This window comes from Electrona antarctica (genome assembly GCF_951216825.1).
Source record: "Electrona antarctica genome assembly, chromosome: 4".
Taxonomy (NCBI): domain Eukaryota; kingdom Metazoa; phylum Chordata; class Actinopteri; order Myctophiformes; family Myctophidae; genus Electrona; species Electrona antarctica.
The window spans coordinates 52,615,512-52,629,402 of record NC_136809.1 but is presented as its reverse complement, the minus strand read 5'-3'; the positions used below and the strand labels follow the sequence as shown (position 1 = coordinate 52,629,402).

Below are 13,891 nucleotides of genomic sequence, written 5' to 3'. Positions count from 1 at the left end.
CCCCTGCCTTGGGTTCAAGATTCATAACTTATGTGCTATTGGCTGTTTGTATTGTTTTGGGAAAAAAAATAATACTCCATGTGGAAAGGCTATATTATTTTAATTATGTTGATAATTTAGTATTATGTATAAGGTTCAGCCTCCTCAAATGTCATCGGATATAGTTCCCACATAGCCTACAACAACTTCCGTGAACCGACTTCACCGTCTGCTGTCGTGAAAGTATAGGGAAATTCAAAGTTCAACACCAAAGTATAGTATTAGTTGTTGTGAATTAGCAAAATGGACATTTGGACGGAATGTTTCCTTTAACCTGAAACTTAACCCATTTTGACCTGAGATCAGATTCTAAAAATGTCTTCTACATCCTGACAGTTTTCTGAAAAAGCTATGTTTCTATGTCAGTCGTTTTTCAATTTTTCAAAATAGCAGACCTACAAGCTCGTAGCGCGCCACTCGGTGGCGCGCTATGAGCTTGTAGATCTGCTATTTTTCAATAGCTAAAGCTTAACATAATGCTAACACCAAAAGGGGTTCCCGCCAAAATGGGGAGGAAAAAACGGAAAGGCGGAAAAGGGGTGAGCTGTCCTGTTACCCCTTTTTCTCCCCATCTCAAATCTCGTTGCTGAAGATAACCAATCTCCAAGCTCACACTACAGCACATCATGTTATGCGACGTGTTATGAGTTTGTTTGTAGATCGTCTATTTTAGTGCATATAGCCTATACTCCCATTTCTTTTGCGAAATGTTGACATGGCCAGAATAGTAAAAAATACTTGTAGCTACATTAAATTGCATGCCGGTTCAAGTATGTTTTGGTATATGTGCATGCAGAACAGATAACAAATCTTAGAGATAAGGAAGAAATTAAATAAATGTACTTAAAATAAATGTGTCTGGGTCCGAGGGGTTGGTACACTTGGTTGCATGCTGAAAATAGCCGATCTACAAGCTCACAACGCGCCGCAGCACGACGCGTTGTGAGCTTGTAGATCAGCTATTTTCAGCCATTAGGACTGCATCAAGGCCGCCAAAATACATTTTAGTCGACTAAATCAACTGTAGATTTAGTCGACTAAAATCGTACGATATTTAGTCGACGGAAACTATAGACTAAACACTAAAACATACATTCCCAGGTGACTAAAATGTGACTAAAACTAAATGAAAACTATTCAAGAGACCTATGACTAAAACTAAAAATCTAAAATGTGCTGCCAAAATCAACACTGATACCTCTTGTTTAAAAGAGTGTGTTAATTGCTTCATGTGCATCATGTTTGTGTCTCACTACGGGCGACCACAAGAGGGCGCTACAAACGAGAAACTGGTATAGGCTATTCCGTTTCTTTTGATACAAGTTATGATGAATGATGCCGACATGGCATTTAATAAACCAAATAATTAATATACATCCGTAAGAATACAATGCAATAATATATTTTTTTTTTAACTACGTGAATAATACATAAAAGTGGGCCTAAAGATATCATATCAACATCGTTGTAACGTTAATACAATGCCTGTTAAATAGCCTACACAAAAACACAATAGTTTAATTAAAGTATAAACACATATAAGACAAATTTCTGGGTTTTTCTCTTTCCCAAAGGAAAGAGAGTCACATCTTTAGTGCAGCCCATGTGGGCAGCTGCAGTCGGATGGGAGTTTTAGGACAAAAATAAATATAACAAACAAATTGCAAATCCATCTGTAAATATAACCAACCTATATCTGATATGATTTAACCGGATCAGGCTGCATGCCGCAGAGAGGAATGGGGAAAAAAACATTTAACACCGCTCCGGTATTGCTTAATTTTCAATCAATGTATCAATGACCAAAAAAATTGGCAAAACAAAAGCGTATATCGGAGAGTGACTGAGTGAGTGCGTTTTATAATAGTCTTAAGTTCTGGGACGATGATGATGAGTTTTGCGATCATCCCGCTTCAAATCGGTGCTGCTAGTAGTAGAGAGAGTTCGTTCAACATTACGGAAGAAAAAGATCCAGTCAGTCAGTGCGTTCCTCCGACAGACTCCTGGCTTACCTCTTATTATACCCGGGATGGAGGCGCTGCCGAGCGGGAAGCAGGCGAAGCAGAGAGCCGCTGGTCTGGTGGCGGTGGTGGTGGTGTGGAGGCTGCTGTCTCGGGGTGTACAGTACAGTACAGTACAGTTACAGTACAGTGTGTCTGGTGGTGGTTGCTTGGATGGAGGCTAAAGAACCACTGTGCCATCCTTCAGTTCAGTCAGTCAGTCTCTTACCCCAGCAGCAGCAGAGAGAGAGAGGCGGCCAGCCAGCCAGCCGGAATGATTCGCTCTCTCCTCTCCTCCACCTCCTCCCCCACACATCCATTCACCATTCTTCTCTCTCTCTCTCTCTCCCCTTTATAATTCTTTTACTTCTCTTGTCTATCTCCCCGGTCCTTTTTTTCCTCCTCTCCCCCCTGCCTGCATGCATGCAACGGGGATTAAGGGCAGGCAGCAGCAGCAGCAAGATACCGTGAAGGGGAAGCAGCGCTCCTCTAGCCACGCCACGGCAGACAGAGAGAGAGACAGAACGCCGTTGTTGTCTGTCGGCTGGCCGTCCGTTAACGACTGAGTGGAGAAGCGCGTAAGTGCTTCTGATAAAAAGGCACCTAGGAGGAGTGGAGAGAGATACTGGGGGGGGGGGGGGGCTGGAGAGAGAGAGTGTGTGTGTGTGTGTGTGTGTGTGTGTGTGTGTGTGTGTGTGTGTGTGTGTGTGAGAGAGAGAGAGAGAGTGTGTGTGTGTGTGTGTGTGTGTGTGTGTGTGTGTGTGTGTGTGTGTGTGTGTGTGTGTGTGGGGGGGGGGGGGGGGGGGGTATGGTAGAGGTGGTGGTCGGGTTAGCCCCTACTTGATTGACACCAACAAACAGCCTATTTCTCTCTCTCTCCCTCTCTCTCTCTCTGGCATCAGTGCTCACGGGGTTGGTTGGTAAAGCTCGCCTCGCGGCCGCTGGTGTGTGTGTGTGTGTGTGTGTGTGTGTTACCGTGTTTTCGGATACAGGAGGATGTCACAGCCGGATGCACAGCCACACACACACAACACACACACACACACACACCGTACCGGTGCCAGCTCATTTAGCGGTGCTGCCTTGCTGCTGGTGATCAACTCTCTCATTGTGTTCTGAGACTGCTACAGCTAAAAGAACCCACTCTTTCTTCACGTCCCCCACGCCATGCGACGCCACCACCACCACCGTCATTGTTATTATGATTCTATAGACTACTTGTCAGAAAACATGTTGATGCGCACATTTGCACACTTAAATGAACACATGTTCTCGCAAATAAACACGGGTAGTAAATGCACACACGCACGCGCGCGCGCGAACGCACACACACACACACACACACATTTTATTCTATGTTAGTATGCAAATTGAAAATGTGTTGGGGGGGTGGTTTTGAGAGGTTAACCTAACCTTAACCATCACTGCAGGGTGACCACGGCTGAGTGGGTGGGTAGAGAGAGAACGGCTGGAGGAAGGTCAATGCCCCCCCCCCCCTCTCTCCCAGCCCACCCACCCACCCAATCTGTGTGTTGAAGAAGTGTCCTTGAGCAACACACTTAACCCCGCTACCTGGCTGCTACCCGGGTGCAATATTAGGCCAAATAAATAGTGACCACATAGTGACCACTGCTCCAAATATACTTAACAAATTTCACTTAATGTGCACCACCACTCTCTCTAGGTCGTCCTCAGACGAGACCTCCATCGTCGCCTCCAGTCATCCCGATTCTCCATACATCCGGCCAGCTCGTTGGTGCTTTGGGGTGCGTTCGGAAATGCGTACCGGGAATGTGGTCAGTTCGTTGAGTGTGTTGGGCGGCACAGAGTGCGTTCAGTGTGCCTTATTTACGAACGACCACAGCTGTGACGCATTCACACCGGACAACCCCAGCTTCAGGATAGGGTCGCTCAGTGCGGGCACTCGGCACACCCGGTGCGCAGCGCACTGGATTTTCGAACGACAACGCACCGAGTGCACTCAGGCTTCGTACACACCTGTCGGACACATTGATCTGTCCGACCGACCACTGATTACATTTTTATGATTTGATGCCTCCATGTCCCACAATGCTTTGCGCGATTTGGGCGGTGCTACGATACGCGGAAATAGATGCACATATGTTCAGTGTAGTTTTCTTGACTGGAGCAGCAGCTAGCGGTAGTTTGTCTAGGCCGTTTTTCACACTCAAAGTTCACTTTAGAAGGTCCGGATCAAGGACCAAGGACCAAATATTTGCATTTTGATTTTGGTCCGTTTGGTGTTCACACTGGACTTTGTAAAGCTTACCAAATATGTAAACAAATGACACGTGGACATGTTAAGCGAACCAAATAGTGAAAAAAAGAAAAGAGGTCATTTTACGATGGAGGGAAAAATAACATGAGGGGGTGCGGGAAATCACTGTCTACATTTTTTGGGCGCAACCTTCAGTCACAGAGAGAAGAGAACAGCAACATGAATCATGATTGCAGCAACAACTTGAAATTGCATTAATTCTTAATAATTATTTTATTAGCCAAATAAGACAACAGATGAACAGAGGAGCATGTGTTTGAACAATAATGTGCTTGCTGCTGGTGCATACAATTCACCGGAGACGTATAGCCTACAACAAAGTATCCCCGAATCCCGATAAAAAGGACTTTTCTTCCATGTGTGCACCTTAACCTGATTCGATATAGGCCTATGTTATTTCTGCGCATCAAATCGACGGGCATTTCCATGTCATCTTATGGTTTAAACTTGAAGCCGTGCTGGTCAGTTAAGCTTCAAGTCAGAACAGCTCCGCTGCAGTTGACCTATATCACGTCTTTTGTTATAGTGATGTAATCAATTAATCATTTAGGACCACCTGTGTAGCTTATTTAACATTTGCTCCATTGGCTCTTTATGCGTGCGGCCGTGCGCTAGAGCGAGACAGGATGATTTTAAATATTTGCGTGGTGGCAGTGGCGCATGCTTAAAATAAACAGATCTACAAGCTTACATCGTGTACCATACCGTAAGTACCATTCGTGTCGATAACTTGTACATCTGTTATATTTGCGCATGTGAACCTCGTACGCTGCCATTACATTTCTACTCTAGGCTACTCATAGACATATATGCGTCTACTATTAAAATCAATAGTGATCCCCGTAAAAAAGACATGCTTTTAGAACTAATTATTAATGCAGCCTCACAACTGCCGAGGCCCGACGGCTATTTTGGCTATCGTCCTGTATTTCTGTATATAGAATAGAACTTAATACCAGACTGGACTCACTCACTGGAGACAGCCATGCGCAACTTGGACTCTCCAAGTTACGCACGGCCGTAGCCAAAAGAAGACATACAAACAAGCGATATAATAGTCTGTGTCACGTAACTCAGAAGACTACAGCCTAAACCCCACCCAGTGCTGTCAAGAACGGAAGTTCTCTCCTATTAGTTGGCGGTTAAAAACCACCCTTCTGTCCGATCTGAAGTCCCACCCTGTTCGTTGGCTGTTTTGACTACAAGGTGTCCGATGTGTTTGTTGTGCCCTCCGCCCCCACATCGGACAGGTTTGTCCGATCAAACGACGTGACTCCCATTGAAAATGAATTGGAGCAGCAATCAAATAGCAATCAGGCATCGCACACGGACCGAACATTTGTTCTTTAGGTGTGTACGCAGCCTGAGGCTGCGTACACACCTAAAGAAGGTGGGGTTTAGGCTGTAGTCTTCTGAGTTACGTGACACAGACTATTATATCGCTTGTTTGTATGTCTTCTTTTGGCTACGGCCGTGCGTAACTTGGAGAGTCCAAGTTGCGCACGGCTGTCTCCAGTGACAGTGAGTGAGTCCAGTCTGGTACTAAGTTCTATTCTATATACAGAAATACAGGACGATAGCCAAAATAGCCGTCGGGCCTCGGCAGTTGTGAGGCTGCATTAATAATTAGTTCTAAAAGCATGTCTTTTTTACGGGGATCACTATTGATTTTAATAGTAGACGCATATGTCTATGAGTAGCCTAGAGTAGAAATGTAATGGCAGCGTACGAGGTTCACATGCGCAAATATAACAGATGTACAAGTTATCGACACGAATGGTACTTACGGTATGGTACACGATGTAAGCTTGTAGATCTGTTTATTTTAAGCATGCGCCACCGCCACCACGCAAAGTTATGACGCGCGCACATGTGGGGGGAGAGACCCGATATATTTTATAGCTCTATGGGAGAGACGCAGACAGAGAAATATTTAAAATCATCCTGTCTCGCTCTAGCGCACGGCCGCACGCATAAAGAGCCAATGGAGCAAATGTTAAATAAGCTACACAGGTGGTCCTAAATGATTAATTGATTACATCACTATAGCAAAAGACGTGATATAGGTCAACTCAACTGCAGCGGAGCTGTTCTGACTTGAAGCTTAACTGACCAGCACGGCTTCAAGTTTAAACCATAAGATGACATGGAAATGCCCGTCGATTTGATGCGCAGAAATAACATAGGCCTATATCGAATCAGGTTAAGGTGCACACATGGAAGAAAAGTCCTTTTTATCGGGATTCGGGGATACTTTGTTGTAGGCTATAGGCTACGTCTCCGGTGAATTGTATGCACCAGCAGCAAGCACATTATTGTTCAAACACCTGCTCCTCTGTTCATCTGTTGTCTTATTTGGCTAATAAAATAATTATTAAGAATTAATGCAATTTCAAGTTGTTGCTGCAATCATGATTCATGTTGCTGTTCTCTTCTCTCTGTGTGACATGTGATTGAAGGTTGCGCCCAAAAATTGTAGACAGTGATTTCCCGCACCCCCTCATGTTATTTTTCCCTCCGTCGCAAAATGACCTCTTTTCTTTTTTTCACTATTTGGTTCGCTTAACATGTCCACGTGTCATTTGTTTACATATTTGGTACGCTTTACAAAGTCCAGTGTGAACACCAAATGGACCAAAATCAAATATTTGGTCCTTGGTCCTTGATCCGGACCTTCTAAGTGAACTTTGAGTGTGAAAAACGGCCTCGACAAACTACCGCTAGCTGCTGCTGCAGTCAAGAAAACTACACTGAACATTATGTGCATCTATTTCCGTATCGTAGAACCGCCCAAATCGCGCAAAGCATTGTGGGACATGGAGGCGTCAAATCATAAAAATGTAATCAGTGGTCGGTCGGACAGATCAATGTGTCCGAAAGGTGTGTACGAAGCCTGAGGCTTCGTATACACACCTACACAACAAATGTTCGGTCCGTGTGTGATGTCTGATTGCTGTTTGATTGCTGCTCCAATTAATTTTCAATGGGAGTCACATGGTTTGACCAAACATTTTTGTTTGATGAGGGGGGAGCAAATCAGCAATCAGCAATCAAACACAAATGTTTGATCAAACCATGTGACTCCCATTGGAAAAGCATTGTGGTGGCCCAAAAAAACGACCAAACATTGCTTGATTGGTGTTTGGTACTGTACGTGTGAATGAGGCCTGAATAAACACCAGTGTGTTCAGGGCGCATTTCCGAACGCATCCTTGAGCTCCTGCATCGTTCTTGAGTACACTACATCCACATATGTTAGTGTGGGGGACGTCCTCGTGACCGGTGCCCGTGTGTTGGTTCCCACAACACCAGTTTGCTGGCTGGCAGTTCTTGATGTCTATGGCAGTGTCCTGCTATAGTCTCATTCTCCTGGCTGCTATTTTGTCGCTCACCCTGAATATTCCGGCATACAGATTCTCGTTGGTAACATGTGTACTCTTGCTGATGTAACCAGTGGTCCTTGAGGGGGTTCCAGGTGGTCCCCATGTAGCTAAATGATTCAACCGGTGGTCCTTGAGGGGGTTCAGGTGGTCCCCAGCTAAATGATTCAACCAGTGGTCCTTGAGGGGGTTCAGGTGGTCCCCATGCAGCTAAATGATTCAACCGGTGGTCCTTGAGGGGGTTCAGGTGGTCCCCATGTAGCTAAATGATTCAACCAGTGGTCCTTGAGGGGGTTCAGGTGGTCCCCAGCTAAATGATTCAACCAGTGGTCCTTGAGGGGGTTCAGGTGGTCCCCATGCAGCTAAATGATTCAACCAGTGGTCCTTGAGGGTGTTCAGGTGGTCCCCATGCAGCTAAATGATTCAACAGTGGTCCTTGAGGGGGTTCAGGTGGTCCCCATGCAGCTAAATGATTCAACCAGTGGTCCTTGAGGGGGTTCAGGTGGTCCCCATGCAGCTAAATGATTCAACCAGTGGTCCTTGAGGGGGTCCAGGTGGTCCCCATGCAGCTAAATGATTCAACCAGTGGTCCTTGAGGGGGTTCCAGGTGGTCCCCAGCTAAATGATTCAACCAGTGGTCCTTGAGGGGGTCCAGGTGGTCCCCATGCAGCTAAATGATTCAACCAGTGGTCCTTGAGGGGGTTCCAGGTGGTCCCCATGCAGCTAAATGATTCAACCAGTGGTCCTTGAGGGGGTTCCAGGTGGTCCCCAGCTAAATGATTCAACCAGTGGTCCTTGAGGGGGTTCCAGGTGGTCCCCAGCTAAATGATTCAACCAGTGGTCCTTGAGGGGGTTCCAGGTGGTCCCCATGCAGCTAAATGATTCAACCAGTGGTCCTTGAGGGGGTTCCAGGTGGTCCCCAGCTAAATGATTCAACCAGTGGTCCTTGAGGGGGTTCAGGTGGTCCCCATGCAGCTAAATGATTCAACCAGTGGTCCTTGAGGGGGTTCCAGGCGGTCCCCATGCTAAATGATTCAACCAGTGGTCCTTGAGGGGGTTCCAGGTGGTCCCCAGCTAAATGATTCACCAGTGGTCCTTGAGGGGGTTCCAGGTGGTCCCCAGCTAAATGATGGAAGAGTTTGTAACCAACCTATATAGATCTTTAACACCAAATGGACCCACATGGTTTAATTTTACGCTCTCAAGAGTTCAAAAATTAACATTAATTGTTAACCATCTGCATTACTTAATTAACAAGAAGTCTACACAATTAAAGAATATTCAATCAAGAATTGTCATTTTGATCAACGTTTGCCTGTTATCTCTCCTAACGGTACCAACATCAATGCAGCATAGAATTGTAGACAAAATCCTCCTATCCAACGATCAAATGGTGGTCCGTGGCTCAAATGGGTCTGAGAGGCTAAACGTCATCAAATGGTGGTCCGTGGCTCAAATGGGTCTGAGAGGCTAAATGTCATCAAATGGTGGTCCGTGGCTCAAATGGGTCTGAGAGGCTAAATGTCATCAAATGGTGGTCCGTGGCTCAAATGGGTCTGAGAGGCTAAATGTCATCAAATGGTGGTCCGTGGCTCAAATGGGTCTGAGAGGCTAAATGTCATCAAATGGTGGTCCGTGGCTCAAATGGGTCTGAGAGGCTAAATGTCATCCAATGGTGGTCCGTGGCTCAAATGGGTCTGAGAGGCTAAACGTCATCAGATGGTGGTCCGTGGCTCAAATGGGTCTGAGAGGCTAAACGTCATCAAATGGTGGTCCGTGGCTCAAATGGGTCTGAGAGGCTAAATGTCATCAGATGGTGGTCCGTGGCTCAAATGGGTCTGAGAGGCTAAATGTCATCAAATGGTGGTCCGTGGGTCAAATGGGTCTGAGAGGCTAAATGTCACCAAACGGTGGTCCGTGGCTCAAATGGGTCTGAGAGGCTAAATGTCATCAAACGGTGGTGTGTGGCTCAAATGGGTCTGAGAGGCTAAATGTCATCAAACGGTGGTCCGTGGCTCAAATGGGTCTGAGAGGCTAAATGTCATCAAATGGTGGTTCCGTGGCTCAAATGGGTCTGAGAGGCTAAATGTCATCAAATGGTGGTCCGTGGCTCAAATGGGTCTGAGAGGCTAAATGTCATCAAATGGTGGTCCAGGCTCAAATGGCTCTGAGAGGCTAAATGTCATCAAATGGTGGTCCGTGGCTCAAATGGGTCTGAGAGGCTAAATGTCATCAAATGGTGGTTCCGTGGCTCAAATGGGTCTGAGAGGCTAAATGTCATCAAATGGTGGTCCGTGGCTCAAATGGGTCTGAGAGGCTAAATGTCATCAAATGTTGGTTCCGTGGCTCAAATGGGTCTGAGAGGCTAAATGTCATCAAATGGTGGTCCGTGGCTCAAATGGGTCTGAGAGGCTAAATGTCATCAAATGGTGGTCCGTGGCTCAAATGGGTCTGAGAGGCTAAATGTCATCAAATGGTGGTCCGTGGCTAAAATGGGTCTGAGAGGCTAAACGTCATCAAATGGTGGTTCCGTGGCTCAAATGGGTCTGAGAGGCTAAACGTCATCAAATGGTGGTTCCGTGGCTCAAATGGGTCTGAGAGGCTAAACGTCATCAAATGGTGGTTCCGTGGCTCAAATGGGTCTGAGAGGCTAAACGTCATCAAATGGTGGTTCCGTGGCTCAAATGGGTCTGAGAGGCTAAATGTCATCAAATGGTGGTCCGTGGCTCAAATGGGTCTGAGAGGCTAAATGTCATCAAATGGTGGTCCGTGGCTCAAATGGGTCTGAGAGGCTAAATGTCATCAAATGGTGGTCCGTGGCTAAAATGGGTCTGAGAGGCTAAACGTCATCAAATGGTGGTTCCGTGGCTCAAATGGGTCTGAGAGGCTAAACGTCATCAAATGGTGGTTCCGTGGCTCAAATGGGTCTGAGAGGCTAAATGTCATCAAATGGTGGTTCCGTGGCTCAAATGGGTCTGAGAGGCTAAACGTCATCAAATGGTGGTTCCGTGGCTCAAATGGGTCTGAGAGGCTAAACGTCATCAAATGGTGGTCCGTGGCTCAAATGGCGAATAAATAATGGTCCTTGATATGAAGGTTGAAAGCCATTGTTGTCCTAAAACACCACCCTGACATGAGTCTAACCCTAACCACAAACCTAAATCCTATCCCCAAAACGGCCTGTGGAAAAGTGAGAACCAGCATGAGAGCCCCTAGCGCCCCCTAGAGCCCCATAGCGTTAGGACGAGGTCTCCTTAACGCTGTGGCACTTTCAACTTCCTGCGCACGCATGTCGAGTCGCGTTGCCTCGACTACTGCAAAAATAAAAAAGAACACTTTCGCTACTCATCTATAGAGCGTCGCAGTCCCGCCCCCTACCAGGGCCCAGGAAATGATTCTCCGTTCATTTAGACATTTCAGAAAGTATTTATTTAAAGACCTTTTCAGCCTCGTACAAAGCCAACTCTTGTCGTGACAAATCATGACGACAAACACGATTTTTTGGGCCGAACAAATAATTAGAAAGACGTTTTTTGAAATGTCTATGGGAAAAATGCATTGGGGAATCATTTCCTGGGCCTGGCGTCGTCATGAAAGGGGGCGGGACTGCGACGCTCTATACAAAGACGGTTTTGTCGAGTTGAAAGCCTATTTTAGATAGTGGATGGCACTCTGAGCCCCTCACCACACGTATAAAATGCAGTCTTTGGCCAGAAAAGAAAGCAAAGCAAAGCAAAGTTACTATATTTACCCAGGGTAACTGGACTAAGCATCAGATACTTGTTTACAGCCAGGCCCTGCTCATAGAACATTTCATGGTAGTGGTTCAATGCCTTGCTCAAGGGCACTTCAGCGGTGGTAATTTTAACGTGCCGGTCCGGGGATACGAACTGGCGACCTTCCGGTATCAAGACCGCTCCGCAAACCGTTCGGCCACCGCTGCCACTTGAAAATATTTCACCGGAAGAAAACATGATGTTTTAGTTACTCCACTGCACCCTCTACTGATCTTATCAATAGAAAAAACCCTTTTCCTTTCGCTGAAATATTTTCTTTTCTGGCCAAAAGGTATATTTTAGACGTGTGGTAGAGGAGGCTCAGAGTGCGTCCACTATGGAAAGTAGGCTTTCAACTCCACAAAACCCATCTTTGTAATTGGTGAGTAACGAAAGTGGTCTTTTTTTATTCTCGCAGCAGACAGGCAGTTTAGTTTTAGTTTAGTGTATTAATCCATTTTGGGCGGGAACCCCTTTTGGTGTTTTAAGCATTACGTTATACTTTAGCTATTGAAAAATAGCAGATCTACAAGCTCATAGCGCGCCACCGAGTGGCGCGCTACGAGCTTGTAGGTCTGCTATTTTTGAAAAATCGTGAAAATGTGGCACAAATCTTTGAAAATTGAACATATATTCTTCAGTGAAGTTCAGTCACACGAGAGAGACTCGGAGTAGAACCGCTGCTCCTTCGCCTGGAAAGGAGTCAGCTGAGGTGGTTCGGGCATCTGGTTAGGATGCCTCTCGGGCGCCTCCCTAGGGAGGTCCTCGACACACGTCCCACTGGGAGGAGACCCCGGGCAGACCAAGGCGCAGTTGGAGGAAATACATCGACTCACTGGCCTTGGAACGTCTCGGGATCCCCCAGGAGGAAGTCACTAATGTTGCTCTGGAGAGGGAAGTCTGGAGCACTCTGGTGGAGCTGTTGCCCCCGCGACCTGACTACGGATAAGCGGTTGAAGATGGATGGATGGACATATATTCTTTCAGAAGACTTTTTTTTATGTCGACGTCAGGCCTAAATGGGTTACGGATCCCCATTAGTCTACACCGTAGTGGAGACTATATTCTTCCTGGGGTCCAGGCAAAAATAACACCACAGTAAAATCATAAAATGCAGTAGAGCATGATCCATATGTTTGTGAACCAACACACAAAACCTAGAGTACAAAATGTATATTAACAGTAAAATTAAAAGGAAAAAAGAAGAAACAGATTTATCAGTCCCGAAAATACAAAAACTAGTAACAACCTAATCTAATAATAATTTCCTTTCTGACTATTTGCTGCCTTAAGTTTCCTTTTGAGACAAAATGCATAGGTCTATTTCAGTTCAGTCTCTCATTGATTGATTGATTGAAAAATGTATTAACAGTTTGCAGAATTACAGTACATTTCAAGCACAAACTCAATACAAAGGCTGTTAACTGTGAGTGGACGACCCAATTAAGCATTACACTTGTTTCCAATAGGGTCCACCATGTTCAATTCATCAAAATCATGCGTGTGTTGAAAGTATACCGTAGCGTTATAAGCAGACGTCCTTGTAGCGCCATGGACCAGAGCTAAGTGTCCCCAACACACTGTCCATCGTTGTCCTCCTCATCTGGCTGTCCTTGTAGTGAGCACACACACACACACACGCACACGCACACGCACACACACACACACACACACACACACTGTTGTCCTGCACTTTCTTTTGCCATGAGAAAATAATTGTGTTAAGTGTTGTTGCTGTTGTTGTAACTGTTTGTTTTTTTTACTGTTGAGACCGAAGACAAATTTCCACACGTGGACAATAAATGAAACTAACACACACACACACACACACACACACACACACACACACACACACACACACACACACACACACACACACACTCTCTCCATTGTTTTGCCCCCCGGCAGTCTAAAGCTTGGTTAAGTCTGATCCCATTGTGTTTTCAGAAAGATGAGAGGGTTTCAAATCCTAGTGCATAGTTTCCATTTGCGCTTGCACCTCATTTAGACCAATAATGTGTGTGTTCACAACCGACACCGACTCACCCCCGGGTCTCCGCAGCTTAGGGGGAGAATACAACATTCAACAGCAATATATAACAGGTGTGTAAATACATGTACTGTAGCTTGGCAACTTTGAACATGCAGAGAGGGCCACTATGTTTCCACACTGACGAAGATGTAACTGAAACATCGAAACGTTGTCGCTTTTTACTGTGGCAGTAGGGCTACTCGTCTGGGTGTTGAGAGAGCGTAGGGTGTCACAGGTGCTCCTCCTGAACAACCGCAAGCCACCAGGTCAGGTAGAGTGTCGAGGGCTCCTGAGAGACTGGATTTGTAAAACAAGTACGATACAAGTTCATTTGATTTTCATGTTTTACAGATGTTAAAAAAACA

At 45.9% G+C, this 13,891-nt stretch overlaps 1 protein-coding gene across 1 annotated transcript in view; it reads right to left on the bottom strand.

Moving 5' to 3' along the window:
- Positions 1-3,148, bottom strand: part of LOC306922123 (bifunctional heparan sulfate N-deacetylase/N-sulfotransferase 4-like) — a gene marked incomplete at its 5' end in the record, with an annotated part of 66,169 nt that extends 63,021 nt beyond the window's left edge. The window contains 2 exons of the mRNA XM_079499519.1: positions 2,506-2,601; positions 3,095-3,148. Of these exons, the coding sequence (XP_079355645.1) occupies positions 2,506-2,601; positions 3,095-3,148 (150 nt within the window). The remainder of the gene's footprint in view (positions 1-2,505; positions 2,602-3,094) is intronic.
- Between the last annotated feature and the right edge of the window lie 10,743 nt (positions 3,149-13,891).